General features: G+C 39.9%; 1 protein-coding gene across 1 annotated transcript; it reads left to right on the top strand.

Annotated features, from left to right (window-relative positions):
* The first annotated feature begins 1,077 nt into the window (after positions 1 to 1,077).
* Positions 1,078 to 27,685, top strand: UQCRC2 (ubiquinol-cytochrome c reductase core protein 2). Its single transcript, XM_080912033.1, has 14 exons — positions 1,078 to 1,234; positions 3,526 to 3,609; positions 3,712 to 3,861; positions 6,555 to 6,619; positions 8,020 to 8,076; positions 10,152 to 10,276; positions 12,232 to 12,329; positions 17,027 to 17,084; positions 18,549 to 18,644; positions 18,929 to 19,128; positions 21,509 to 21,589; positions 23,586 to 23,662; positions 25,976 to 26,129; positions 27,410 to 27,685. The coding sequence occupies exons 1-14, from the start codon at positions 1,202 to 1,204 to the stop codon at positions 27,491 to 27,493; spliced, it is 1,362 nt and encodes a 453-aa protein (XP_080768159.1). The 5' UTR covers positions 1,078 to 1,201; the 3' UTR covers positions 27,494 to 27,685.
* The last annotated feature ends 36 nt before the right edge of the window (positions 27,686 to 27,721 follow it).

Below are 27,721 nucleotides of genomic sequence, written 5' to 3'. Positions count from 1 at the left end.
CATGTCCTACAACAGAAAAAGTGGATTCAGAAAATGTGGTTCATTTACACAATGGAATACTATTCAGTTATTAAGAACAAGGACATCATGAGTTTTGCAGGCAAATGGATGGAACTAGAAAATATCATCCTGGGTGAGGTAACTCAGACCCAGAAGGACATGCATATGTACCCACTAATAGGAGGATATTAGCCAAAAACTACAGAAGACCAGCAGACTCAACTAACCCGGCCCCCTAAGATCTCTCAGACACTGAGGCACCAACCAGGCAGCATACACGAGCTAGTCCAAGGTCCCTTCACATATATAACAAAGGACTACCTGGTCTAGCTTCGGTGGAAGAAGACACTCTAGAGAAACTTAAGGTCCCAGGGAGTGGGGAGGTCTGGTGGAGGGCATCCTTTTGGAGACGGGGCATAGGAGTAATGGGATGAAGAACGGTGAGAGGACGGACCGGGAAGGGGGCAACGATTAGACTGTAAAAAATAAAAGTAATTTTTAAAAAATTTAAGCACTAATGCAGCTTCATGGAAGCAGTGGTTCCCAAATTAGTCTCAACAGTGTAACATACTAATGACTTGTACCATATGTCTGTATCACCAATAGTTAAATTAACACTTTTAAGTGCACTAGGAGACTATAATATGATATGATAGTCTACACACACACACATTAACGAGCCTGGGACGCATATTCCACGAGATTGAGCCCTTGCTGGTGACAATCTCCTTGCGGGCCCACCTACAGTTGTGTCGACCTGTTCGATCAGACAGACACTCGGTCTCCAAGCTCTCTACAGTAAAAGTGGCTGGCGAGGAATGACCTCTGGGGTACAGGAAGTTCCGACAAGTCTGGGACTGGTGCAGATTTACGAGCAGGTCCAAGACTAGCGTCCAGCGCGGCTGTGATGGCTGCAGGTACGGTTGGGATTACAGGCTACATGACTTTTGCAGAAAAAGAACTCAGAAAGAATAACCTAAAAATACTGCGTGCTCGCCTAGAAGACATCTAGCCTCTTACCAGCAGCAGCAGCAGGGCTCAACCCGCCTCCAGGAGCAGTGGAGCACAGAGTGCCTAGAGGGCCTTCCGGCCAAGGGGGCGTCGGCAAGTTCGCGGTGCACGCCGGGAAACTTGGTCCTCCGACACCATCTTGCTTTGCTTTCTGCAGTGGTGACCGTGGGAGAGGGCAACTGCTAGAGCCATGAAGCTCCTCGGCAGAGCTGGGTCCTTCTCGGTGAGCATAGAGCGCGCGTGGGACAGGGCTGGGGACGCTTGTCGGCCACTCAGGGGCTGGCAGCGGAGTGTGCGGCCCTAGCCTCAGGCCTGGGTCTGCCCTTCAGGTAAACCCCGCGGAGAAGCGGGCTGAGAATTAGCTGAGGCCTGGGAGTCTCGGCCGGTTCTGTGAGCAGGAGAGAGCTAACGCCGGGAAAGCCGGAGAGCTGGGTGACCTTGAGAGTGGCGGAGAATCGGCTCTCCGGTGACTCCTAAAGGTCACTCGAGAAGCTTAGGTAGGGCGGAGGCCAATGACAACCGGAGCCGCTTGCTTCCTCTGCTTCTGGGTTTATCCCGGGACGTCAGTTTCCCCAGTGACTGCGAGTATACTAAATGCACAAATGCGGCGCGATGCTTATCTTATGCCCGCACCTTCGTTCCCGATCAGTACTGAGTCCAGGCATTCCTTAACACGCTCTTTTCTCGGTCTCTTATTTAAAGGCTTCCTCCAGGAGGGGCTCTTGATCTTCAAGTTTCCTTCCTAGCCCTAAACTATGGAGTTGTCACTTGGGAGTTGCGAGAGGAGTACCTCATGTGTCAGCACGTTATCACTGTGAAATAATGGTTATGAAGAGATGAAAATGGGAGCATTTAAATTTCAGCAAGGGCTAATTTGCCCCTACTAGCCATTTACACATGGAGCTTTTTGTTAACAACAACCCTTTGAGAGGGTGTCTTTAGAATCTAGAGGTCAGCGGTGTAGCTAGACCGTCCAACCATACAGCAGCAGTCCCTACCTACCGCACAGAATTACAACGCCGGAATTCCAGTCGTGTCTATGTTGAGAGACCATTAGACACTGCTGCACCAGGCCTGAGCATGGTGTTTCCTTGTTCCCTAGACAAACCAATTGCTTACAGACCTGTTCTTCGAGAGCAGGACTTAACTTTCCACGAGAATAAATTGATGTTTGTGTGTGTGTTATTAAAACAAAGCAGAAATTGTATGACAGTTGAGAGATGTCTTTCCTGAAAGGATCCCACTCCCCCCCCCCCAAAAAAAAGGCAGAAAATTTTAAATGTCACTACCCAAAAGCACCTAAATCTTGCTTGGCAATGGAACTGTGGATTATTCATATGTGGACTGTTATACTTGGATGTTATGGAATTACATATTGGGTGTTCACAGCTAAAAATCACAAGCGGCTGCATATACCTTATCCAGCAAACTAAAGTGGTAATGACAAAGAGTTAAATTCATAATTTAAAAGCGGGACTGAAGGAAAGTAGTAATTCAACAAACAGGTGAAAAGCAGCAGTCAGATTAGCCCAGCACCAATGGCTTAGTGCTCAGTATACAGCAGTCTGGGCAGTGCAGAGTAGGAGCATTATAGAGCTTTACAGGTACATTTGACAAACAACAGCAACGTGTTTATTGGATTTTAGCATCTTCAAAGTGTATTTGCATGCATGTCCATTAGTAGCCCTGTGAACCCTAGGCATAATTGGAATATTGTAATAGCTTTTTACCATTGTGTATAATTTATAAATATGTGTGTGTGAAGTCAGTGCATTTAGATCTATCATCCAAGTTATTACATATTATTGAGAATTTGCTGTTGACTTGTAGGTATTTGTCTGATGAAGCTAAGCTTTCTTGATTGGATATGCCTAAACAGCACATGAAAGGATGGAACTAGTGCAGATGTTAGGGGCATGGAGAGTAACCGAGGAGAGGAAGGTGCTTCTAGTGGAGATAAATGGAAGAATGGCAAATGGAGGAAGTGGGAGTGCTGGAATCTGTTTTAAAGTGTTAATCACCCAACCATCTAGAAACTTTGAAAACACCACTAGAAGGAGCACTTGACATTTTAATAAAATAATTAAAAGGAAAAACAAAATGTGTATTTTTTTAAAGCTCACGGAGAACTCATTGTTCTGTATGAATCACAAACTGGTAGATGTTTAAGAATGCTTCAGGCCAGGCATGGTAGCATAAACCTGTAGTCCCAGAGGGATCCTGAATTTAAAGGCATCCTGGGCTACATTGCAAACTTTCTTTTTCAAAAAGGAAAGGGAGAAAAGAAAAGAAAAACTACAGGGGAAAAAATGGCTTGGGTAGACTAAATGGCTAATAAATCCTGAGTTACTTGTCAGAACTTCCTTCATGAAGGTGGAGATTTACTTGAAATCACTGTTGAGTAGTAGTGCTGATGCCTTGCTTTTATATATGATAGACTGTTCTTCTGTGCGCACACAAAACCTGACTTTGGATCTTTTGTTGTTGTTTGTTTTGTTTTGTTTTGTTTTTTAGAGATTTTATTCCCTCAAAGTTGCCCCGAAGGTTAAAACTTCAGCAGCCCCTGGAAAAGTGCCTCTGCAGCCCCAGGATCTTGAGGTTAGTTCCACTGAGCAGCTCAGTGGAGCCCACATCTATTTTAATTAAACTCCTTGATTAAAGACAGACATTCCTCACATCTCTACTCTGTCTTAACTACAGTTTACCAAATTACCAAATGGTTTGGTGATTGCTTCTCTGGAAAACTGTGCTCCTCTCTCAAGAATTGGCTTATTCATCAAAGCAGGCAGTAGATATGAGGACTCCAACAACTTGGGAACCTCTCATTTACTACGTCTTGCATCTAGTTTGGTAAGTGTCTTTGTTACCTTAGTGTTTGGAAATGATGTGTGTGTGTGATCTTGGGCCTGTAGAGAAGACAAGACCAAGCTGGAGAGATGGCTCAGTAGTTAGGAGCACTGGCCTCTCTTCCAGAGGTCCTGAGTTCAATTCCCAGCAACCACATGGTGGCTCACAACCATCTGTAATGGCATCTGATGCCCTCTTCTGGTGTGTCTGATATACAGTGTACTCATCCATATATACATACATACATACATACATACATACATCTTGAGAGAGAGAGAGAGAGAGAGAGAGAGAGAGAGAGAGAGAGAGGGAGGGAGGGAGGGAGGGAGGGAGGGAGGGAGGGAGAGAGAGAGAGAGAGAGAGAGAGAGAGAGAGAGAGAGAGAGAGAGAGAGAGAGAGAGAGAAGACAGAACCGAAGAGGCTAAGGAGATTATACTTGACCTCAAATATTAGCACCAGCCAGGAGATCACAGTGCAAGCCTTTAGTTCCAGCACTGAGGAGGCAGAGTCAAGCAGATCTCAGAGTTCCATGCCAGTCTGGTCTTCAAGCAAGTTCTAGGACAGCCAGAGCTACAAAAAAAAAAAAAAAAAAAAAACTCTGTCTCAAAACAAAACAAAAACAGAAACACCATGTAAAGAAACCAATCATAGCCATGCAGACCTGTACCCTTAACAGATAGGCAGGCAGGTCCTGTAAGGCTGCTAACGTACAAGCAAGGTTCAGTGAGAGAACACCCCACCTCAAGACAGCTTCAGAAAACACATCCCAGTTTCCTCTGGCCTATTATGAGCATGTGTGTATAGGCATACACATAAAAGACATTGAGGTTCACACCTGCAACCAAGCACTTGAAAAGTGGAGACAAGAGGATCAAGAGTCTGAGGCTAGTGCTGGAGAGACGGTTCTTCCAGAGGTCCTGAGTTCAATTCCCAGCAACCACATGGTGGCTCACAACCATCTGTAATGGGATCTGATGTCCTCTTATGGTATGTCTGAGACGGTGACAGTGTACTCACATATATAAAATAAATTTTAAAAAGAAAGAGGCTAGCAAACGAAAGAGGCTAGCAGGACTACACGAAACCTTGTCTTACTAAAACTGTAAAAGCTTGAAAGCAGTGCCCCTGTATTGTTTCTTTAAACTATCATGTCATATTTACACAAACTGGGTGGCTTAACTCAAATAAGTGTATTTTCTTACAGTTTTAAAGGCTTAAAAGCCAAGGTGTTATATTAAGTCAAGGCATCAGCAGAGCCATGTTTCCACAGGGAAGAACCTTCCTTGCCTCTTCCTAGAGTCTGGTGTTTATTGATAATTCTTTATATTCCTCAGCTTAAAGATGCATCACTCTAGTATCTGCTTCTCTTGTCTCTTAGCTGACCTTCTGTCTGTCCTTGTGTCCAGATGTCCTCTTCTGAGGACACCTATCATAATGGTTTTACAGCTCCTACTAATCCAATGTGATTTGACTTTATCATTTACAAAGACCCTGTTTCCTAATAAAGTCGCTTTTTCAGGTTCTGAGTAGATATGAATTATGAAGGGCTGTTATTTAACCCTGTAAAATCTTGTAACATAAAATAAGAAACCACATGATATTGGTCACAGACAATTGTTAATATCCATCTGGATATTGAGATCAAATCATAAGAAACCAATAGAGGAGACACAACATTTTTTTAATAGAAAATGCCAAAAATTGAAAAAATAGAAAATTCTGATATACAAGTATCTTTCTTTCTGACTTTCTCTTTCTCCTTTGAGATTATATTTCTCCCCTTTCCTCCCTCCAAACCCTCTCATGTACCCTCCCTCTCTCCTTCAAATTCATGTCCTCTTTTTTTCATGTTACTATGTACATGTATTTTCATATATATTCTTAAATATAACCTACTCAGTCTATATGCTACTTGAATGCATGCTTTTAGGGCTGGCCATTTGTCACTGGACCACTAGTACTTGTGCTCTTCCATGGGGAGAACTTTCTATCCCATTCTCAGCTTTCTTCAGTTGTCTGTAATTCTTTGTGAGGGGTTGAGGCTTCATGGACTTTTCCACCTCTTTCACATGGCTATTGGTGTTGTCCTTGTTGAATATCTACAGAACACCAATGGCCATGTGAAAGAGGTGGAATATATCTAAGACTCAGGAAACATTGTAGTAGAGGGGATGGAAGGAATGAAAGAGTCAGGGATCAGGGAGTTTACTAGGAGATGTGTCTTCTAGAAATGCCAGAAGCTATACCCATAAAGTCTCTCCACTACACAAGTTTCTTTAGAGTAAGTTTATATTTGCTAGTACAGTTTTTTTACACAACTGTATTTTTAATTAAAATTTAAGCTTGGTGTGATGGCATATGGCTTGTAATTCCTCAGGGAAGCTGAGGCAGGAAAGTCCATTCTTGAGTTTGAGATAAACCTGACCTGCTTAAAAGTTACAGGCCAGCCTGGACAATGTAAGGAGACATTGTCTCAGAAAAACAAAATAATAGTATATATGTATGTGAACATATATGTAATGAGTTTTGTTGGATCTCATAATTCTTATTAAAAAGTACCTGCTAATTAGGACCCACCTGGTAAAGTTCTGTTAGGATCTGCTAATAAGACTTAAGACAATAGATTCTGATATAGTGTGATGTGTGGCAGACCAGACATTGAAGAACTATTAACAAAGCATTCTTTCTTTTTCAAGACTACCAAAGGAGCTTCATCTTTCAAGATAACCCGTGGAATTGAAGCAGTTGGTGGTAAATTAAGGTGTGTTGAATAGTAACAAGAAATAGGGCTGGAGAGATGGCTGAGGGGTTAAGAAGTCACATTGCTCTTGTAGAGAACCTGAGTTGGGTCTCCAGCGGCCCATGTCAGATAGATCACAATTACTTTAACTCTACTTCCAGGAATTCAACACCTTCTGGCCCTTACTGTCAGCTATCTTCATGTGCACATACCCCCACACATACATAATTAAAAATAAAATCTTTGTGGGTAGAAGAAGCTGGACATAATGGCATATATATTTAACCACAGCACTTGGAAGGCAGAGGATCTCAGTAAGCTTCAGGCCAGCCAGGACTCCATGGTGAGACCCTGTCCCAAAGTGCATGGGGGAATACAAATATTCAATTATAGGATGAATTCTCATTAACAAAGGGATTAAAGATTTCATAAACAGAAGGGGAAAAAGTTGATGATTTTTTTTTTGTCAAAAATGTGAAACATGGCTGTGCATACAGTAGGTAGATGGATGTGACTGATGGGGAGTAGATATTTATAGAGGGTACAATATGCAAAAGATTTCTGTATGGGAAAAGAAAAAACCATAGACCAGAAAGGGGGGAGGGGGACTAGAAGAATGGGGGACAAAAAGGTAGAAAAAGGCTATTCCCCAAAGAGGAAACCAGAAATGGTATTAGCAGTGTGGTACTATGATGCCACCATAAACTGCTGATATTTTAAAGACTGGATGCTAAAAGTCCAGTTCAAGGAAATTGATAAAGAATAGTAGCCTTGATCTTACTATTACTATTATTATTATCATTATCATTATTATTAAGAACTGATGGTTAGTGAACAGCAGTTAGGAAGTGAAATTACCTTGTATATCTGTTTAGTTTAAAGACAGCATACTTAGGGTTATGGTTTGTGGCATTGGGGAAAATAGGGGAATTGGTATCAAAAGACTACAAAGAAGTCTTGAGTATTAGCCCTTTTGTTTTTCATTGTAAACTATGTGGAACATAAAATTTGCCTATATATATATATATATGGATGGTTCCATGGCATTGACATTTAATAATTGATGCCTTCAGCCACCTCTGAAACTTTACTGTTGGACTCAGCTGAAACTCTCCCAATACGCTGTGACCTCCTGTTCCCTTTGTCCTTGGCCACCATCCTGTTTTCTCTGATTTTGACTGTCCTTTTGTTGAAATGTTAGCTTTACATTTTGCTGTCATTTTGTTCTTTATATGAATAAATTATATAAACTGTTTGTTAGTAACTTACTTAACATAAGGTCCTTGAGGTTCATTCATGAGTCAAAATTTGATTACTTTTTAAGGTAGATTTATTTACCTTTAAAAAATACTTAGAATTTTTAGTTAAATATATAGGATTTTCTGGTTCAGATAATTCACTGTAACTTATTTTCAACTCAGTGTGACTGCAACAAGGGAAAACATGGCATACACTGTAGAAGGCATTCGGAATGATATGTAAGTACTTGCATGTATCAGAGTATCTGCTTTTATGGGGTACTAGGGACAGATAGTACAAATAAAACCTACTATTAAGTATAAAATTCAGTTAAAAAAAGACATAGGGACCAGAGAAACAGTTGACTGAATGACTAAGAGTGCATACTGCTTTTGCAGTGAACCAGAATCTGAATCCTACACCCACATATGGACACCCACAACTGCGTGTAACTCCAGTTGCAGGGGATCCAGTGACCGCTTTTGGCTTCCACGGGTCCTCAAGTTTATAAGTCTATACAGAGACATATATATATAATAAAACTTATTTAAATCTAAAGAGAAAAATTAATAGAAATAAGAACTGGAGAGATGGCTCAGTGTTAAGAGCACCGACTGCTCTTCCAAAGGTCTTGAGTTCAATTCCCAGCAACCACATGGTGGCTCACAACCATCTGTAATAAGATCTGATGCCCTCTTCTGGTGAGTCTGAAGACAGATAGTGTACTTATATAATAAATAAATCCTTTTTAAAAATTAATAGAGAAAAAATTAATAGAAATAATATGCTTTTTTGAAAAATAAAAATTTTGAAATAGGGTTGGGGGTATAGGATGTGGAACAGTCAGAGGGCGGACCGGGAGAGGGCTAAAGACTGGACTGTAAAAAAAAAAAAGAAAGAAAGAAAGAATTTTTAAAAAAGCCACACACACTAAAGTTATAAAATAAAAATACAAATTTTGTATTAAAGAAGGTGTCCTGGACTCAGACAAATATCATATTCTCTCAGCAAGTCCTAGCCTTTAATGTTTGTGTGTGTGTGTGTGTGTGTGTAGGAGCTCATGGGTGTGGTTCTAATGTGTGTATGTGTGTGTGTAGGAGCGCATGGGTGTGGTCATGACACTGGAAAGGGAACCACAAGGTGTTGCAGAAGCCAAGGGAGAGAGTGAAACCCCTGAAAAGTGGAGGAGAAAGGAAGTGCCTGGCTGTGGAAAAGTACATATGGAAGGGGGCAAAAGAACAGAGAGGATGCCTAGAAGAGGATCAATAAAAAATGGTTTTAAAAATGCCACGAAGAAACCTAACACTTTGCACGATAGTTTAAATTTTAAAACAAAGACTAATCTATACTCAGTTTACTTTGTCACCATGATCTTAGACTTTTACTTCGGAATGTTATTTACAAATCTGGTGTTAATTAGGCTCCTAACCACTAGTAAGATTACAGTTTGGTATCTTAAATGTTGACTTAACATTTTGTTCTGATTCTGGAGATTACCTAGAGCAGTAGGTTTTAACCTGTGGGTCACAACTCCTCTGGGGATCGAACAACCCTTTCACAGATGTTGCCTAAGTTCATTGGAAACAGATATTTACATTATGATTCTCTTTTTAAACAGAAAGAACAGAAGGTTGAATGGGGAAAGCATGTGCAAAAAATATTGTATTAGGAATTGTTTTTCAATAAAAAATTTTTAAAAAACACATTCCAGGGGCTGGAGAGATAGCTCAGTGGTTAAGAGTACTGACTGTTTTTCCAGGGGTCCTGAGTTCCATTCTCAGCAACTATATGGTGGCTCACAACCATTTGTAAAGGGATCCAGTGCCCTCTTCTGATGTGTCTTAAGGCAGTTAGTGTACTCATATGTAAAATTAATGAATAAAATTTAAGTACATTAAAAAAAATACTCCATAATTTTTAAGATCACTTTTTTGCACTGATATTTGTAATGTTTGATTGTAATACAGTTTCCATTGTATTACAATTTACAGTAGCAAGATTGCAGTTATGAAATGGCAACAAAAATAATGTTATGATTGGAGGTCACCCAACATAAGGAACTGTATTAAAGGGCTACAGTGTTAGGAAGGTTGAGAGCCACTATCCTAGAGCCTTGGAGCTTGCCAAACAAGTATTCTATCTTTGAGCTCCCACCCAAGTCCTTGGTTTTTCAAGACAAGGTGTTATTTCATAGCTCAGGCTAGCCTAGAAGAAAGAGTCTCCTAACCTCCACTCACCAGATGTCAAACTAAAAGTGTGTGTCATAACACCAGCATAAGTTTGTGACTTGTACCCCTTCACTGGTTTTCTGTAGTGAAATCCTGATGGAGTTCCTGCTCAATGTCACAACAGCACCAGAATTTCGCCGTTGGGAAGTGGCTCCCCTTCGATCTCAGCTAAAGATTGACAAAGCTGTTGCCTTTCAGAATCCACAGACTCGTAAGTACATTTGCAGATTCTATTCCATTGTTTCCAAGGTACTGGTTTTGAGAAGATCCAATTTGTAAAAAAAATCTTATGTAGACTTGAAAATACCTCCCAAAGTGTGCTCTGTTATTAGAGTCTTGTTTGTTTGGTTCTCCACACTGACAGTGGGCAGATGGACAGTAGATTATACATGCTGTCTGTTCCTTCCCTTCCCTGTTTGTTGAGAACAATCAAGGAGCTGGCTGTGGCTGTTGTCACTAACCCCTATAGGGTCCTTCCAGAGCACATCCCACATGCTTTCTCTTGGTCTTTTGTTTGTTTACTTAGATTACTGTTTTTGTCAGAGTGTATGTGTATTTCTTGGGTTTTATTTGTTTTTAAAGAAAGAACAGAAAGTTGAGTAGGAAAAACATAAAATATATTGTATCAAGTTGTTTTTTCAACAAAGATTTTAAGAAAAACCTCCATAATTCTTAAAATAACTTTTTTGCTTTAATATTTGTAATGTTTGATCGTATAACCTTAACAGATAGAGCTGGCAAACCAAATCTGTAAGCAAACACTGCTGGCTTTTAGACATTACATAGCTTCTGGTAGGAACAGAACTGAGCAGGTGGACCAGAATAGGGGCCAGCTGCAGTGGTCTGAGTGGCACTGGGTACCAAGTGCGGGACTCTTAGGAAGAACCTGTGTGAGACTTAGTGAGAGGTTTGTGTGGCTAATATGTGATGGTGATACTTGTGCCCCAGAAGAATGTGGTCAAACAGCAAAGTTGTAGAAAATGTGACGTACTTGTCCAAGCTGGCTGTTTCTCATCATCAGGGTTCCAGTCTTTGTCTTTCTCTGACCAAACATGTCCCATTATATCTCCTAGCTGCTTTCACAACCACCCCTAGGAAAACCAATTTAATCCAATTTCCTGATTCCTTGCCAGGACCCTTCTTTGAAAACCAAGTGAACATCTTTTAAAACTAATTTATGAGTTAGAGTCCAAAACTCTTGTCTAGCCTTTATAGCTTTCAATGGACCCCATCTTCCTTTTCTTAGTTTTGTCATAATCATTTATATGCAAAAATAGTACTTGCTAATGGGAACCATGTGTGTTTTGATGCTGGTCTACATTTGTAATGTTTAAATTAGGCTAAACATACCCACCTATCTCCTTAAACATTATCATTACTTGACGGTGAAGACTGTGCGAAGCCTTTCTTGTTCTCTCTTCCCTGCTCCTGCATCTTCTCTTTCCATCTCCGACTCCCTACCCAACCCGACCCTGAGTCAGAGACTCTGCTTTTTAAAAGTCTCTTTCCTCTGCATTTCATACTGCTCACAAATTAGTCACTGGGAATTAATCACTGGAAAAGACTTTTCCAGGACTTCTTTCTCTTACTCTCTTCCATTTCCCGGTGTCCTCCTGTGTGCACCTCGCTGCTAACATGGTAATCATAACAATTTTATTTCATAATTTTCTCCTCAACACTTTGAGAGTGGCCACTGTATCTTTCTCCTCTCCATGTTTCTAACAACTAGCACAGTGCTTGGTATCAGGAGGTGAACCCAAATAATGAACAGCTATAGGGGCTACAGTTCCAGAGAAGGCACAACCCAGAAGGCAGGTGCAGCAATGACAGGGCACCAGGAAAGAGTAAGTCTAGGTCAGTGGTAAGCACCTTTTTATTTCCAATAACTGGTGATTGACCTAAGCTTGCAGCTTTCATAGCTCCCTGTTCTTGGCAACTCTCTCATTACCCAGGGAGGGAACCTGGAAGTAAAGTCAGATTCAGATTAATTAATAAATTATCCTTGTCTTACAGAGACAAGTGCTCCTTTAAAAGTTGCTATAAGTTATGTGGTAACAAATTTCAAGTCTCTGGAAACTTCAGTCTCAAATCTGTATAGGCTCATTGCTGTCTTTTAAAAATACCATAGCCACCCATACATTTGAGCACCTGTTGTTTACCTTTCAGGTATCATTGAGAACTTGCATGATGCTGCCTACAAGAATGCTTTGGCTAATCCCTTGTACTGTCCTGACTACAGGATGGGGAAGATAACATCAGAGGAAGTAAGTGATGGGGCTGTATTATGAATGCTCACTCCTAAGCACCAGACCACATTATATTAAACATGCTGTTTCAGGGTGTTTGTTGGGATTTGTATTAACTCCGAGTCTTAAGATATCTATTCTGCTTTTATCTTCCCAGCATTCTTGGTTTTTGTTGTTTTTTTGTTTTTGTTTTTTTTTTTGTTTTTTTTGATTTTTTTTTTTTTTTTTTTTTTTTGACTAAACTTCTTTTTGAACAGTTTTTTTTAAGATATTTTAACCAAAAAGTTTTATGAATAACGAGGTCCTAAAACGAAAATCTAAAACAAGCAAAATGAAGAAGATATTGTTTTGTGGATCTTGAGAGGTGGCTAAGTGTGTAAGAGCTCCTGCTGCACAAACATGAAAGTCTGAATTTTACATGCATGTAATCACAGCCAAGAGTGGCTACATGGACCTGTAATCCTGGTACTACGGAGCAGAAACAGGAGAATCACCAGGATTGCTGACTGCCAACCTAGCTCCAGATTCAGTAAGAGACCCTGTCTAAGGAGTAAGACAGTGCATGATAGAGCAGGACACCCGACATCCTCCTCTGATCTCTGTACATGTACGTGTACCACACACACACACACACACACACACACACACACACACACACCTCTGCACATGCACTGAATATGCAAGGAGACTTAGAGCCAAAAGACAAAAACTAGCTTACATGCCAAAAGGCACTCTAATGTTAATACGTGGTGTCTTTTCGTCTATAGCCTTTTCCATGTGTATGTATATTTTTTAAGTAATTTAATGGTTAAATATTATAGTAATGTATTTTATAGTTATAAAATTAGGTGTCTCTGATGACATGTATGAAATAAGCCTCAGTTCCTTACTTCCCATTCAGCCCAGCATTGTTGATTTACCCTTTCTAGCATACCAGCCTCTAGGGGCCAGATTTATCACATGTCACGGGCAAGCTTATGCCTTAGAACTTTGTTTTTAAAGCAAGACACATTGACTATTGGAGCTGGAGAGCGGGCTCAAAGGTTATAAGCACTAGCTATTCTTCCAGAGGACTCAGGTTTGATTCCTAGCACCCACATGGTAACTCACAGCTGTAACTCCAGGGAATCCTGTGTCCTCTTCTGCAGCATCAGGCATGCAACTGGTACACAGGTAAAAATGCTGTAAGTGTAGGTCGGTGGACATAATCTTATTGCCTACTTCTACCACCCATTCCTCCCTAATTTTTTATCAGAAAATTTGAGTGTCTAGATAGATGAGTTTATGGTTAAAGGCACTTTGTCACACAAGCCTAGTGACCTGAATTCAATCCCCAGGACCAGATAAAGGTGGAAAGAACTGAGTTCATAGAGCTTTCTGACTCTTCATCAAACAAAAACACAAAGAAAATTTTGGAATTATCGATCCTTTCTAGGTATTGACTCAAGTATTGTTTCTCATTGCTAGTCTGTGATTAGAAAACTATATAATCTTCTTGTTTGACCTACCAATGTATAATTTAGTATCTACTATTCTATGGTACTTATTCAAAAATCATAATTTATAAAGCAGGTATAGTGGTTCAGACCTATAATCCCAACACTTAGATTGCCGCGGTGGAAGGATTGCCTCAAGTTTGAGGCTACTCTGCATAAGCCAAGTGAAGATTTGTCTGGAGAAGAAAAGTCATAATTCATGTCACAGGACTAGAACTGGCAATACTTTCCATATGACAAGCTTCCAGTGAGTTTTGAAATTTTTTTAGAAGTCAGATTCCCCTTGATGAAAAAAATATCATATAGGTATCTAAAGAAGAAGAACACTGCTCTCAAGGATGTCTAGTCAGAATTGCTATATAATAGATAAAAATTAGAAATAAGCTAATATCCAGCATTAGGTGATTACTTATGTAAGCTCCCTATTTTAGAATGACATGCAGTTTACTCATTCAGAAATATTAACTGAGGGCTGGTAAGATGACTGACAGGTAAAAGCTCTTGCCACACAAATCCAGTGACCTTAGTTTGATCCTACATCCCACCATAAATGAAAAGATAAATAAAGAGAACCAACTCCCCAAAGTTATTTTTTGACCTTTATCACGGCACAGTCATACCGAGATTTACATACACCATTATCATTAATGCAATTATTTTTTTAGAAATGAAGCAAAAATATTAACAATTATATAAACATTCCATAGTATATTGTAAATAAAGGCAATTTATGAGTCAGTATAGACCAAAAAATTCCCATTTAAGGCAAAAACTTATTGTTGGCAATATTAAAATGCTAACTATGATAAGCTCAATGCTTTCAAAGGTCATTAATGTTTTGATTTGTTCTATTTTTTTTTAAGATTTATTTATTTATATGAGTACACTGTCGCTGTCTTCAGACACACCAGAAGAGGACATCAGATCCCATTACAGATGGTTGTGAGCCACCATGTGGTTGCTGGGAATTGAACTCAGGACCTCTGGAAAAGCAGTCAGTGCTCTTAACCACTGAGCCATCTCTCCAGCCCCTGTTTGTTCATTTTTTAATGTGTTTTTAGGCTAAGGGAAGGATAAGGAAATTAGGGTAGTACACTTTAGCAATTCAGCTGCAATAGAAGAACATTCATAGAGAGATAACTCCACCAGTGTCTACCATCATTTTAGGCCATAGCTTCTTGATTAAAATGGTAGAAGTTAAGCCACTGTTTCTTCTCAGTGTCACTTCAGCCACTCTCTTGACCCGTCCAGTAGAGACTGTACCTCTGCAGTGTAGATTAGTGACTCTGCTTATAAACGAGTACAGATCCACTTTACGTACAAAGTGAGTAATGAATACTACCTCTTGGAGAATTAAATGTGAGTCTGCCTTTTTTCTGCTTAGCCTGTGGTGGTCACAAGGTTCCCAAATCTCACTGAGTGTTAGTAGCCATGTGTGGCTGGTTGGATAAATAAGAAGTTGGATTTTTTTTTCTCTGTATGATAATCCTGACTGGCCTCAGACTCAAAGTCTTTTGCATTGGCCTCCTGTGTGCCAGGATCACAGAGATGTGCTCCAACTGCATAAAACCTGACTGGTTTTAAAGATTCTAAGATTCCACCTGGAATCGACTTAATCCGTCTGTACTGTGGGTATCAGAAGCAGTGGGAGCTGAAGGACAGCGGTGATATTTTTTTATTTCACCCTCTTTGTCAATTCTGTAATCTATGTTGGAAACTATTTGTTGGTAACTTTTACCGTTGTGATGATGCCATTCTTCATTTTAAAAGGCAACTTAGAAGAGGCAGAACATTTATTTTGGCTCAGATTTTGAGGACACTGACTATCTTGGCAGCAGGGCCTGACAGTGGGGGTGTGAAGCTGCTGGTTACTCAGCATCTGCAGTCAGAAAACAGATGGATGAAATCTGGTGCTCCACTAGCTTTCTTCCTTTTTGTTCAGGCCTGGATCCTAGCCCATGGATGTTGCCACCCAAATTTAGAATGGGTCTTTTCATCTATTTGATAATCTGGGGTAACTATCACAGGAATCCTGATGTTGACTGACCTGATAGCAAGTAAAATTTTAGACAAATTGGTTTCAAAAATGAGTAGAACAAACCTACCTCAAAAAAAGAAAGAAAAGAAGAAGAAATGAGTAGGAGTACTGTAGTAATAGTTGTCTGTCATAGAGTGTTTATAGTGTTGTATGATTACCTGCATCAGGATACAGTAAATAAGATACACTGTGTAAAACCACATTATACTAAGGGCATAAATTTAGTCTCATTCTTGATTTCAAGCCAATGTATACTCCTGCTTTTATTAATTTTTTAATATTTTTTTCATTTTCATATCTGGTGTGCTGTGTATGTTTGCATGATTTACATGTATGTGGGGATTTACATATGCATGCACACACATGTGGAGGTTCAAGACTGAAGTCATGAATCATCCTCTATCACCTTTCACCTTATTTATTGAGACAGGGTCTCTTACTGAGACACAGAGCTCTAGGGATCAGTCTCTGCCAGTGTGCCCACCTGGCATTTCCATGGGTTCTGGGTTCTAAGTTTTGGTTTTGTCCCTTGCATGGCAAGTACTTTACTCACTTTCCCCAGCCATTCATTTATTTTATTTGAGATTGAGATAATTGTCTTAGGAGTTTTACTGCTGTGAACTGACACCATGATCAAGTCAAGTCTTACAAGGACAACATTTAATCAGGGCTGGCTTACAGGTTCAGAGTTTCAGTCCATTATCATCAAGGTGGGAGCATGGCAGCCTTCAGGCAAGCACAGTGCAGGCAGAGCTGAGAGTTCTACATCTTCATCTGAAAGCTGCTAGCAGAATATTGACTTCTAGTCAGCTAGGATGAGGGTCTTATAGTATACACCCAGAATGACACACCTACTCCAACAGGTCCATACCTTCTAACATTGCCACTCCCTGGGCTGAGCATAAACAAACCATCACAAGTTCTCATACCATTCAGTCTGTTTAAATTCATTGGTTTTATTAGAGTTTTCATCACAGTTGTAGAAGCATGAGGCCATAAGGTCTTGCTTTTTTAAGCCATAGTTTTTATTATTAAATTATTGTGATGTGCAGTAGTTAATCCTTCATAGTCCATATGGCAACATTCAAACCTGGGGATTTGTTTCCTGCCATACTGCACTTGAGTGTTTTTAGCCTTCTGTACTCATACTGATATCTAATAGTTCTTCTTTACTTCCTCAGTTACATTACTTTGTTCAGAACCACTTCACAAGTGCAAGAATGGCTTTGGTTGGACTTGGTAAGTTTGAGATTGCCTGCATGTCAGTTTGCTTCCCGAAAGCAACCCCTTAAACTGTGTGACATATGCATAGGGCTGAACATTTTGAAAACTTTAGGAGGATGGTATGTAATAGAGTTTCAATTGCTAGTTGTTTGGGAAACAAATCATAATATTTTACTACTTCCTTTAAAGTCTTGACAATGTTCACAGAATTTATAAGCAAAGAGCATCACTAATAACTAAGAGCATTTTAATCTGCAAGACTGGCAAAAATTAAAGAGTTGGCTCTTCCCAGTATTACTTAGGATTTGAAGAATATACACTGTCAAAAATTGCTGGTATGCTGGGTGTGGTGGCTCATGCCTTTAATTCCAGAACTCCAGAAGCAGGTATACCTCTCCAAGTTTGAGGCCAGCCTTGTCTACATAGTGAGTTCTAGACCAACCAGAGCTACATAGACTTCGTCTTAAAAAGAAAAAGAACTAATGATGGGAGTATGAGTTGGCAGCTTTTGAATATATCTATTAAGTTCTTTATTTCAGATACTGTATAGTTACTTATCAAGTGTGTGACATAGCTATTACATCTTTTCTTACCTATTTGTCTCTTCACTCGTGATTGCCTGTTAGTGTACATGCATTCATGAGTCCAACAGCTATTAGAAACATGCTAATGTCTATTAAAAAGATACTGGTTGAATAAATGATATATTCATCGAGTGGGATATCTTATAACCATTTCTAACTACTTAGATACAAAATATGAAAGACAATTTAGAAAAATTAAAGACAATAATAGCACTTTTAAAATAGGGTCTTAGGATGTAGCTCAGTAGTAAAACATGTCTAGCCTGTTTGGGACTTTAGATTCAGCCTTTGGTACCCCAAAAGGTAGTGGTGGTGCATGCCTTTAATCCCAGCACTCAGGAAGCAGGGGTATGCGGTTCTCTGAGTTCAAGGCCAGCCTGGTCTACAGAGTGAATGCCAGGATAACCAGGGCTACACAGAGAAACCCTGTCTCCAAGAGGAAAAGAAGGAAGATGAAAGAAGATAAATATATACCAGTAATTATACAAGAAAACATCTAGGTGATATAATAATTAATAATAAATTATGAATTGATATCAGGAAGAGTGCTGTTTTGGTAAGAAGATTTATGTTTTCTTTGCTGTTTATTTCTGTAATGTTTGGGTACTTTGGATTTAAATAATTTATTAGTATGTATGTGTACATGATTAGCAGCTGAGCACATGCCATCACCACCACACATGTGGAGGTCAGAAGGCAATCCTTCCACCTTCAGGTGGGGTCCAAGAATCCAGCTCTGGTCTCTGGACTGACGCGGTGCTTTTGCCTAATGATTTGTCTCGAAGCCTGTTTTGCATTTAATAATTACATATTTTAAAACAAGGAAAAACAGAAGCTTTATAATTATATTGTAGAAGTATTGACTCTAGTTTTGTTTTTGTTTCCATTGAAACAGGTGTGAGTCATTCTGTCCTAAAGCAAGTTGCTGAACAATTTCTCAACATGAGGGGTGGCCTTGGTTTAGCTGGTGCAAAAACCAAGTACCGTGGAGGTAAGTATTCTTTCTCTTAGGTTTAATAGCATATGCCAGTGGGATTTCTCTGCAGAAATAGTATGTTGGGGCAGTATTGGCTTGATTGTTACTACCAAACATGTCAGTACCAAAGAAAAGAAGTAGATGGCTCAGGTGTTATGGGAAATATACTTTGAGTGGGGATACCTGGTAAACCACAGACCTTAACCTCAGTTTATTAGTATTGTGTCATAGAGAATACTTTTGAATAAAACTAATGATGATAAAGATATTTTTTATTCCTCCCTCCTTACATGACCCAGGTGAAATTAGAGAGCAGAATGGAGATAATCTGGTCCATGCTGCTATTGTAGCAGAAAGTGCTGCTATTGGAAGTGCAGAAGCAAACGCATTTAGTGTACTTCAGCATCTTCTTGGTGCTGGACCACATATCAAAAGGGGCAACAACACCACCAGCCTCCTGTGCCAGAGTGTTGCCAAAGGAAGTCACCAGCCTTTTGACGTGAGTCTGAGCAGTCATATCTCCTGTTTTAGCATCCATAAACATGTTACGTGTGATACGGTCTTGATTATCTATTGATGCTAGTCTGATTTTAAATTTTAAGATGAGCAATTGTAAGCTTGATTGGGTGGCTCAAACCTAGTATCATTCCACCAACACTAGAAACAGGAAAGGGTAAATCTTACCTTGCAAACATGAGGACCTAAATTTAATCCCCCAGAAACCATGTAAGAAGGCTATAAATATGTCGGCACATGGTTATCCAAGTGATGGGGAGGTAAAGATAGGCTGGTTTCTGGGGCTCCCTGAACAGCGTGCTTGCCTACTAGGTGAGTTCCAGGCCAGTAAGAGACCTAGTCTCAAAAGCCAAGGAAGTCACTGATAGATGATACCAAAGCCTCTACACATATGTACACAAGAACATGTATGCATAGTTATCTACAAATACATGTGATATATAAAGAAAAAATGTTAATTAAAGAAATGCTTCATTGTCTTATTCCCCTAGATATAACTGGTAACTTCCTTTCTGAGGCTGTTTCCTGAGTTTTGCTATTCTTTGTTTTACAAGCAAGTGGCCAGATATGCCTCCATCTTGAGATTAAATTAATACAAAAATGATGACATTGAGAACAGGAGGGACTAGAGAGATGGCTTGTTGGTTAAGAGCACTGACTAGCTCTTCCAGAGATCCTGAGTTTAGTTTTTAGCAACCACATGATGGCTCACAGCCATCCAGAATAGACCCTAATGCTCTTCTGTTATGCAAGCATACATGCAAATAGAGTACCCACACACATACATGCACAGACATATATGAAATAAATATTTTTAAAAACTAGCCTCATAAAACTTTTGTTTGGTTGGGGTGGGGGGTGGTTGTTGCGTGAGACAAGGTTTCATGTGTTCCAGATTGGTCTCAGAACTTGCTATGACTGAAGATGACTTTAACCACCTAATATTCTTGCCTCTACCTCCAAACCCTAGGATTGCATGTGCCACCATGCCTATGTTAACTTTTGATGCTTTTATGACAGGAAAATGCTTTCAAAATGTGATATTTGCATCAGCAGTGTATGAAATATCAACCAGTCATGGTGGCATACTCTTGTAATCTCAGCACTTGGAAAGTGAAGCAGGAAAATCAGGAGTTCAAGGCTAGCCTGCACTACATAACAAGATCCTGCCTCAAATGAGATAGAAAAAGAAAATGTGAAATGTCAACCAAGTATTTATAATTACTGAGCCTAGCCCAGACTGCATAACATCCTGCCTCAGAAAGATAAAAACGGACAGACAGAAGTGTACTTAGGATTAAAGGTGTGTGCCATCACCACCCAGCTAAACCAATAATTCTTAAACTTCATTGTGTGTAAGAATCATCTAGACCATGGGTCTGAAATGTGGACTTTTCAGGTTGTATTCATAGGGACATCAATAATAAATCTATTTCAAGAACCTGAAAATCAGGACTGGAGAAATGGCTCAGTGGTTAAGAATACCACTGGCTTTTCTTCCAGAGAACTGAGGTTCAGTTTGCAGCACCCACATGGCACCTCACATCTGTCTGTTACTCTAGTTCCAGGGGATTCATTACCCTCATACAAGCAAAGCTCCAATGCATAAGAAATAAAAATAAATAAATCATTTATTTTAAAAAGAATCTGAAAATAAGCCGAGTGGTGGTGGTGCATGCTTTGGATCCCATCACTTGGGAGGCAGGTGGATCTCTGTGAGTTCAAGGCCAGCTTTGTCTACAGAGTTTTAGGACAGCTGTAGCTATGCAGGGAAACCCTGTCTTGAAAAACAAAGCAACAACAAAAACCCCAAAAATCTTTATCTTTTAACACCTTATGGTGATAGTCTAGGGGTTTTTTTGGGTTTTTTTTTTTTTTTTTTTTGTTTTTTGTTTTTAAGGTTAACCTCAGGAGTTTGAAACTTGACTCACCCTATCTGGTATGAGCTAAATTCTTGCTACCTTTGATGACTGTGGCTGCTAGGCAAAACCTGTATCTGGTCCTTTGCCTTTAGTTCATAGAAATACAAGCAAATTGGTGAGCCAGATGGTACCACCAGCAAAATAAAGGAGTGAAGTCTGTCCCGCTACATTCTGCATTGCTGTCACTGTGTGCTTAATGACTACAGTCAGTAAGAGAAGCTTTGAAAAGCCCAATAAAAAGGAAGGAAGGTTTAAATAACACAAACCCCTTTATAGCTTTACGGTTCTGAAAGGGATAATCTGCAGAACATTTCAGTCCTTGCCAGTTAAGTCAGTTACTGTGTTTTGTTTATATTATAATTTTTATCCAAATAATCTTGGGAAATTGTGATCTCTTCTACCTAGAAAAATACTATACAGGAAAGTTCCATTGTATTTCAGGTTTCTGCATTTAATGCCAGTTACTCGGACTCTGGGCTCTTTGGGATTTACACTATCTCCCAGGCTGCAGCGGCTGGAGATGTAAGTCACAAATTCATTAATCCTAAAGCTCTTCTCCCATTGCTGTGTTTTTAATTAAATTGAAATGTCTGACTGCCATGCTTTGTCATAGATCTTTATGGTCTGTTATCATTAGATTATCTGTTACTCTGAAAACTTTACAAGTCTGTATTAATGCTTACAGAAAGGGGAAATGCATACTTTGGTTCTTTTTAAACAAGTTATTCTAACATCCGTATTTCAGAACCCTGGAGAGTCACATCCAGGATTCATATTTGTAGGTCTTCATTATATAGATGGTGTTAGTAAAAAGGCTGGGGTGTGACTCAATTGGTAAAGTGCTTCCTTGTAATGTATGGGGCCCTGGGTTTAGTCAGCATTGTCATATAAACTGGGTGTAGTGACCTATGTCTGTAATCTAGTGTTCTTAATCCCAGTACCAGGTAGGAGGCAGGAAGATCAATAATGAGTTCTGGGATGGATGAATCTTTATCTCAAAAAAAAAAAAAAGAAAAGAAAAGAAAAAGAAACTCATCTGAGGTTCTGGCAGCAACACAGTTTGGAGGAGTGAAGGGAACAGATAGCACGAGAAGAGAAAATGGTGTTGAGTGCAAAGGAGTGAAAGGCTGGTGAGAAGAGGAGCTTAGTCTGTGAAGAGGAGGCTCAAGAGGGTGAGCAGTGTCTACACTGAAAGTATAAAGTTAAATTTGAGATGCAGGATTTAGAAAATGATAAATGGTTCAAATTGAGAAAGAGGTATTTTAGCTCAGCAACAAAAGCTAATGCTGAGTCACATGTGAGGGAAAGAGAAACTTGAAAGTAAGAGACTTGAAGTGAGTGGCTAACAGCAGAGAATGGACCTGCAACAGTGTCAGGGTCTCCTTTAAATAGTGACCATGGATTCTGCATAGTATAATAAGTTTTCTTCATTGACATTCACTCCCCAACAGGAAAATGAAGGAGGTGGATAATAGGATTCATCCAGGTTGGAGTCCTGAAAGTGGGCACGGTAGAGCGAGGAAGAAATAGGAAGTGTTTGAAAAGATTGTTCGGGTGACGTAGGGATGACTTAGCAGTGTGGGCCAGTTTTAGAAGACACAGGGGCAGGGCAACAGGTTGGGAGGAAGTGAACAGGTGAGGCATTAGAGATCTTACTAAAGAGGGGGAATAGGGACAATGACTAGAGTGAGGCCAGGCTTTGGAATTGGAGACTTTGAGGGGATTGTGTAACCTTAGGCAGTCAGTTCTACATTATGTTCAAGTCAGATTGTGGCCATGGAAGTGGGTAACCAATATGAAAAGGAAATCAAAGTCTTGGAATTTATGTCATTATACAGAACAATAAGGTACAAGTCTTGAATGATGCCAAGACTGAGGTGGAGAAAATCCTAATTTGTTTGTTCTACAAATATGTACCAAGTACCCACCTCAGTGAATCTTTGGGTTCTTTCACTTTCTCCTCTTTTGATTACTGAACTCTAATTGCAAATGTGTGCAAGCTCTCCAGGTTAGCTGTGTTTGGATGTGTGTTCCTAATAAAGAGTAGTAGCACGGAGTCTATTCTGTTTTCTGTTTTCCTCATGGATAGCATTGGTTTTCTCTGTGTATTACATGTGTGTCTAAGCACAGCTTCATTTCTCAGTACTGTGAGAGTCGGTGTTTAAAGGGAAAGGCTTTATTTTGGCTCACAGTTTCACTTTATCATGGTAAGGAGTGTATGATGGTGGAAGTCAGAGGCAGCTCCTCGCTTCTTCTGGATTGAGATGCAGAAAACAGGACCAGGATCAGAACCAGCTGTATCCCTACAGGCCCTGCCCCAGTGACTGTTACTAGATTATGTCCTAAATGCTCTGTGACCTTTCAAAGTATCGCCACCAGCTGCATGGTGAAGATGGTGACCACAGAATTCCCCATGAACAATAGAACTTCCTGTTATGTTTTTGCCTCAGTACCAGAGCTATGATTACCTCAGGAGACCTAGGCTCTGGCCACTGTTAACTTTTTACTTGTGTGCTAGGTTATCAAGGCTGCCTACAACCAAGTAAAAGCTGTTGCTCAAGGAAACCTTTCCAGTGCAGATGTCCAAGCTGCCAAGTAAGTTTCTGTGTTTCTATATTATGTATTTTATAGTTCAGTTATTTAAAAGCTGATTTAAAAAAAAAAAATACTATATGCTCAGGCTGGAGAAATGGCTCAGTGCCCAAGAACACTAGTTGCTCTCCCAAATGACCCGGGTTCAAATCCTAGCATATGCATGGCAGTTTACAACTGTCTATGATTCCTACTTCTGGGAGATCTGACTCCCTCCCACAGGCATATATGGAGGCGGAGCACCAAAGTAAATAAATTTAAATTTTTTTTTAAATAATAATATATGCTCATAAAAGTTGAAATGTAGAGAACAGTGTTAGCAAGGAAAAAGGAAAGTTCGGTGTAGACTGCCTTACATGGAAAGGAAAAGCTGTAGTTCAGTGTAGACTACCTTGCATTCACCATGGGTTCCAATCTCAGTACTACAGAAATGACCCTTGATTTCCTACTTATGGTTCTTTTTTTATATTTTAAAAAGAAATTAGGAGCTAGAGAGATGACTCAGTAGTTAAAAACATTGGCTGCTCTTCAGAGGACCCAGATTCAATTCCCATTAGCAGCTACATTGCAGCTTAAAACCGTCTGTATGACTCCAGACACAGGGGTCCTTCACCCTCACACAAACATATGTGCAGGCAAAATACCGATCAATGTGTATAAAATAAAAATAAGTAATTTTTATATTTACTTTATGTGTATGAGTATTTTGCCTGTTTGGCATGTATGCAAGTGTACAACATGTGTGCCTTGTGCTCTCAGAGGTCAAAAGAAGGTGTTGGATCCTCAGGATCCAGTGATTATGAACCTCTATGTAAGTACTGGGAACCAAACCCAGGCCTTTTGCAAGAGCAGTAAGTATTCTTAACCACTGAGCCATCTCTCCATCCATGGCACATGTATGGAAGTCACTCTTTCCACCACTCCACTATGTGGGTTCCAGGGACTGAATTTGGTTCAGTAGGAAGCACCTTTACCTTCAATGATCCATTTCTAGTATAGATAAACTCAGATGCTTTTTGAAGATATGTTTGTAAGAAATAACAATTTCTTTATGGCATAATTGTGAATTAAGGCTGTCTGTTTCAAAGTGAAGCTTTTGCATCCATGTTTAAGCTATGGGATGTAGAACACATTGTATTTACCATACTTTCCCACCCTACTTGGCCATCATGCCCCCTCCCTCATTGAGATAAAACCCAATTGAGTATTGGGATTTGGTGCTCTGTGCTCTGGGGTGTGTGTGTAATTATCAGCCATGTGGATGGTACATTAAGAGTCATGTAAATAGAATGTCTTACTACAAATGCCTGCCCTGGGGGTGCTGGAGAAATGGTTCAGTGGTTAAGAGTACTGGTTGCTCTTACAGAAAACATAGGTTCAATTCCCAGCATCTATATGGCAGCTCACAGCTGTCTGTAATTCCAGTTCCAGGTATCCGACATCCTCATGCAGGCAAGACACTGATGTACATAAAATCAGAATAAATGTTTTTAAAACTAGTTTAAAAAAAGAAAGAAAAATGCCTGCCCCAGTGGTGGTGGTACATACATTTAATCTTAGCACTCAAGAGAGAGAGGCAGATGGATCTCTAAGTTTGAGGTCAGTCTGGTCTACAGAGGTCTACAGGACAGCCAAAGCTGCACAGAGAAACCATGTCTCAGAGAGAGAGAGAGAGATGCCTAGAAAGGGGGCTGGAGAGATTATTCAGATGTCAAAAGCTCTGGCTGTTCTTTCAGAGGAGCAAAGTTCAATTCCCAGCACCCACAGGACAGCTCAGCTGTCTGTAACTCCTGTTCCAGGGGATCTGTCTCCCTCATACATATAGGCAAAACTCAAATGCACATAAAATAAAAAAATAACTAAAAACAAAGGAAAAAAGAAATGCCGAGAGAACTTAAAATCAAGTCCTAACTGGGCTTGGAGGTACACATCTTTAGTCCTAGCACTCAGGAAGAAGAGTCAGGCAGATCTGAGTTCAAGGCCAGCCAGCCATAGTAAGTTTAGAGAGACCCTATCTCAAAAAAAAAAAAAAAAAAAAACAGCAACAACAGACACATTGTTTTAATAAGTTAAAAGTTGCTTCATGATTAACACTCACCTTAAAAGTTTTACTTAAGCCACACTCCAAAATCAAAGGACAGCCTGTTGAGTGTTGAGCTGATTTGAATTGACACCTTCCAAATAGAGATGCATAAAAGCAGTGCTGAAGTAAGGACTTCAACAGTTTTTAGCCTGTTTGAAATATATTTTGTCTTGCTGTTGAGGGAGGAGAAAAGGTGGGAAAAATAAAACTGAATTCTACATTTTATTGGACAGGAACAAGCTGAAAGCTGGATATCTAATGTCTGTGGAGACTTCAGAGGGTTTCCTGAGTGAGATTGGGTCACAGGCTCTAGCTGCAGGTTCTTATATGCCACCGTCGACCGTCCTTCAGCAGATTGACTCTGTGGCTGATGCCGATGTTGTAAAGGTAAGCAAATGAAGCCTGTGTTAGTGCAGAGAGCAGGAGAGCTCTTTACCATCGTGTCTGCAAACAGCTTCCCTAGCAACTTGGTTGGGTGTATGTGTCTTCCCCATTCTAGCAGATACCCATCTTGAACCATTTTAAACTATTGGAGGTCAGGCAGAATCAAATGAGTGGCTTCCCAGCTTTCATGGCCACTTGTTGCTTCTCAACCCAAGGAGCCCCGTGCCAGTCCTTCACCATGCACACACTTGCAGTTTCCATGTTCTTCCAGCCTAAGACCTTCTCTTACTAGTATTGTTTCCTACAGCATTTCAGTTGTCTGTTACAGCCAGGGAGTGGTGGTAGAGGCAGGTGCATCTCTAAGTTGGAGGCCAGCTTGGTGTTTAGAACAGCAGGAGCTACACAGAGAAAGAAGCCCAGTCTCAAAACACCATTAAAAAAAAAAAAAAAGAAAAAGAAAAAGAAAAGAAAAGATTGAGTTGTACTAATCAGGTGAACTCTGATGTAAATCTACCGTCGTTGATGGTGCTTCTACAGTAAAGACACCACCCCGTTTTACTGCAGGTGTCTTAACCATCTTCTCACCATTGTGAGCTGACAGTGGGGTAGAAGAGTCAGGTCTGGTTTTAGATACTCCCCCTGCCTGCATTTCAGCTGGCCCAGAGTCATTCTGATATCATCTAAAAAGTCTATTTACGTGTAAGGGCTATGTGAATCCTTGCTCTTGCATCAGAAAAGCTAGTCTGGGATAATATAGGAGCTCTTGCTCTACATAGTCCTGCCCTGTGCTGTTACACTTAGAACAGCCAGGCGTGGTAACAGATGCCTGGAGCCGCCCAGTGTTCTGGAGGCTAAATTGAGAAGATTGTGAGTTCCAAGCAGCTTGGACTACATATTCTCTCAATACTACCACCAACGGCCCATCTTCCAAAATAAAAGGAACACCAAGACATAAAATTTACATTTGTTAACAATACCAGTATTTCAATTAACCCAGGCCTTTTACCATTGTAATATAAAACAAGGTGCAGCCTACCAGTAACCATTCTTCCTGGTTTTAACTGTCAATGGATTATTTCTTCAAGACTGTCCTGGAGACCTTCTGTTTACTTAGTTACATGTGATGCTGTACACATTCAAAATAAAACGACTATCTCACAGTTAATTGTCTTACGAGGCTGTATTACAGAATTGCTGTCTTAGAATGTCTTGTCCATAAACTCGAAATATATGGTTTATCTACTTGGTGATAATGTTATTTAACTTTCTGTGTTTTATTTAAGGCTGCAAAAAAGTTTGTTTCTGGCAAGAAGTCAATGTCATCTAGTGGAAACTTGGGACATACACCTTTTCTTGACGAGTTATAACAGATGCATATATATTCAAGTCTCATCCCAGACCAGCAAGCACATCAGAGTCGGGTCTCTTAATTATTAATTAATGTTAACTCAACATTTTTCTCAATGAAGTAAAAAAAAAAAAAAAAAACTTAAAAGCATAGTTATTCCTATAGAATAACTGCCTGCCCTAGAGCCAATAAAGGATTGTGTGTAAATGTTTTTCTTGTATTCTTCTTAGGTAGTCAACAGGTATTT

The sequence above is a fragment of the Micromys minutus genome (genome assembly GCF_963924665.1).
Source record: "Micromys minutus genome assembly, chromosome: 2".
NCBI classification, from domain to species: Eukaryota; Metazoa; Chordata; class Mammalia; order Rodentia; family Muridae; genus Micromys; species Micromys minutus.
This window is presented reverse-complemented; position numbering and strand designations above follow the sequence as displayed.

Excerpts from the sequence above, each read along its gene's own strand:
- UQCRC2 (XM_080912033.1), top strand. The coding sequence starts at position 1,202 with ATGAAGCTCCTCGGCAGAGCTGGGTCCTTCTCG. Across the intron at positions 1,235-3,525 it reads GCAGAGCTGGGTCCTTCTCG|AGATTTTATTCCCTCAAAGT; the intron begins GTGAGCATAGAG and ends TTTGTTTTTTAG. Across the intron at positions 21,590-23,585 it reads AGGCTGCAGCGGCTGGAGAT|GTTATCAAGGCTGCCTACAA; the intron begins GTAAGTCACAAA and ends CTTGTGTGCTAG.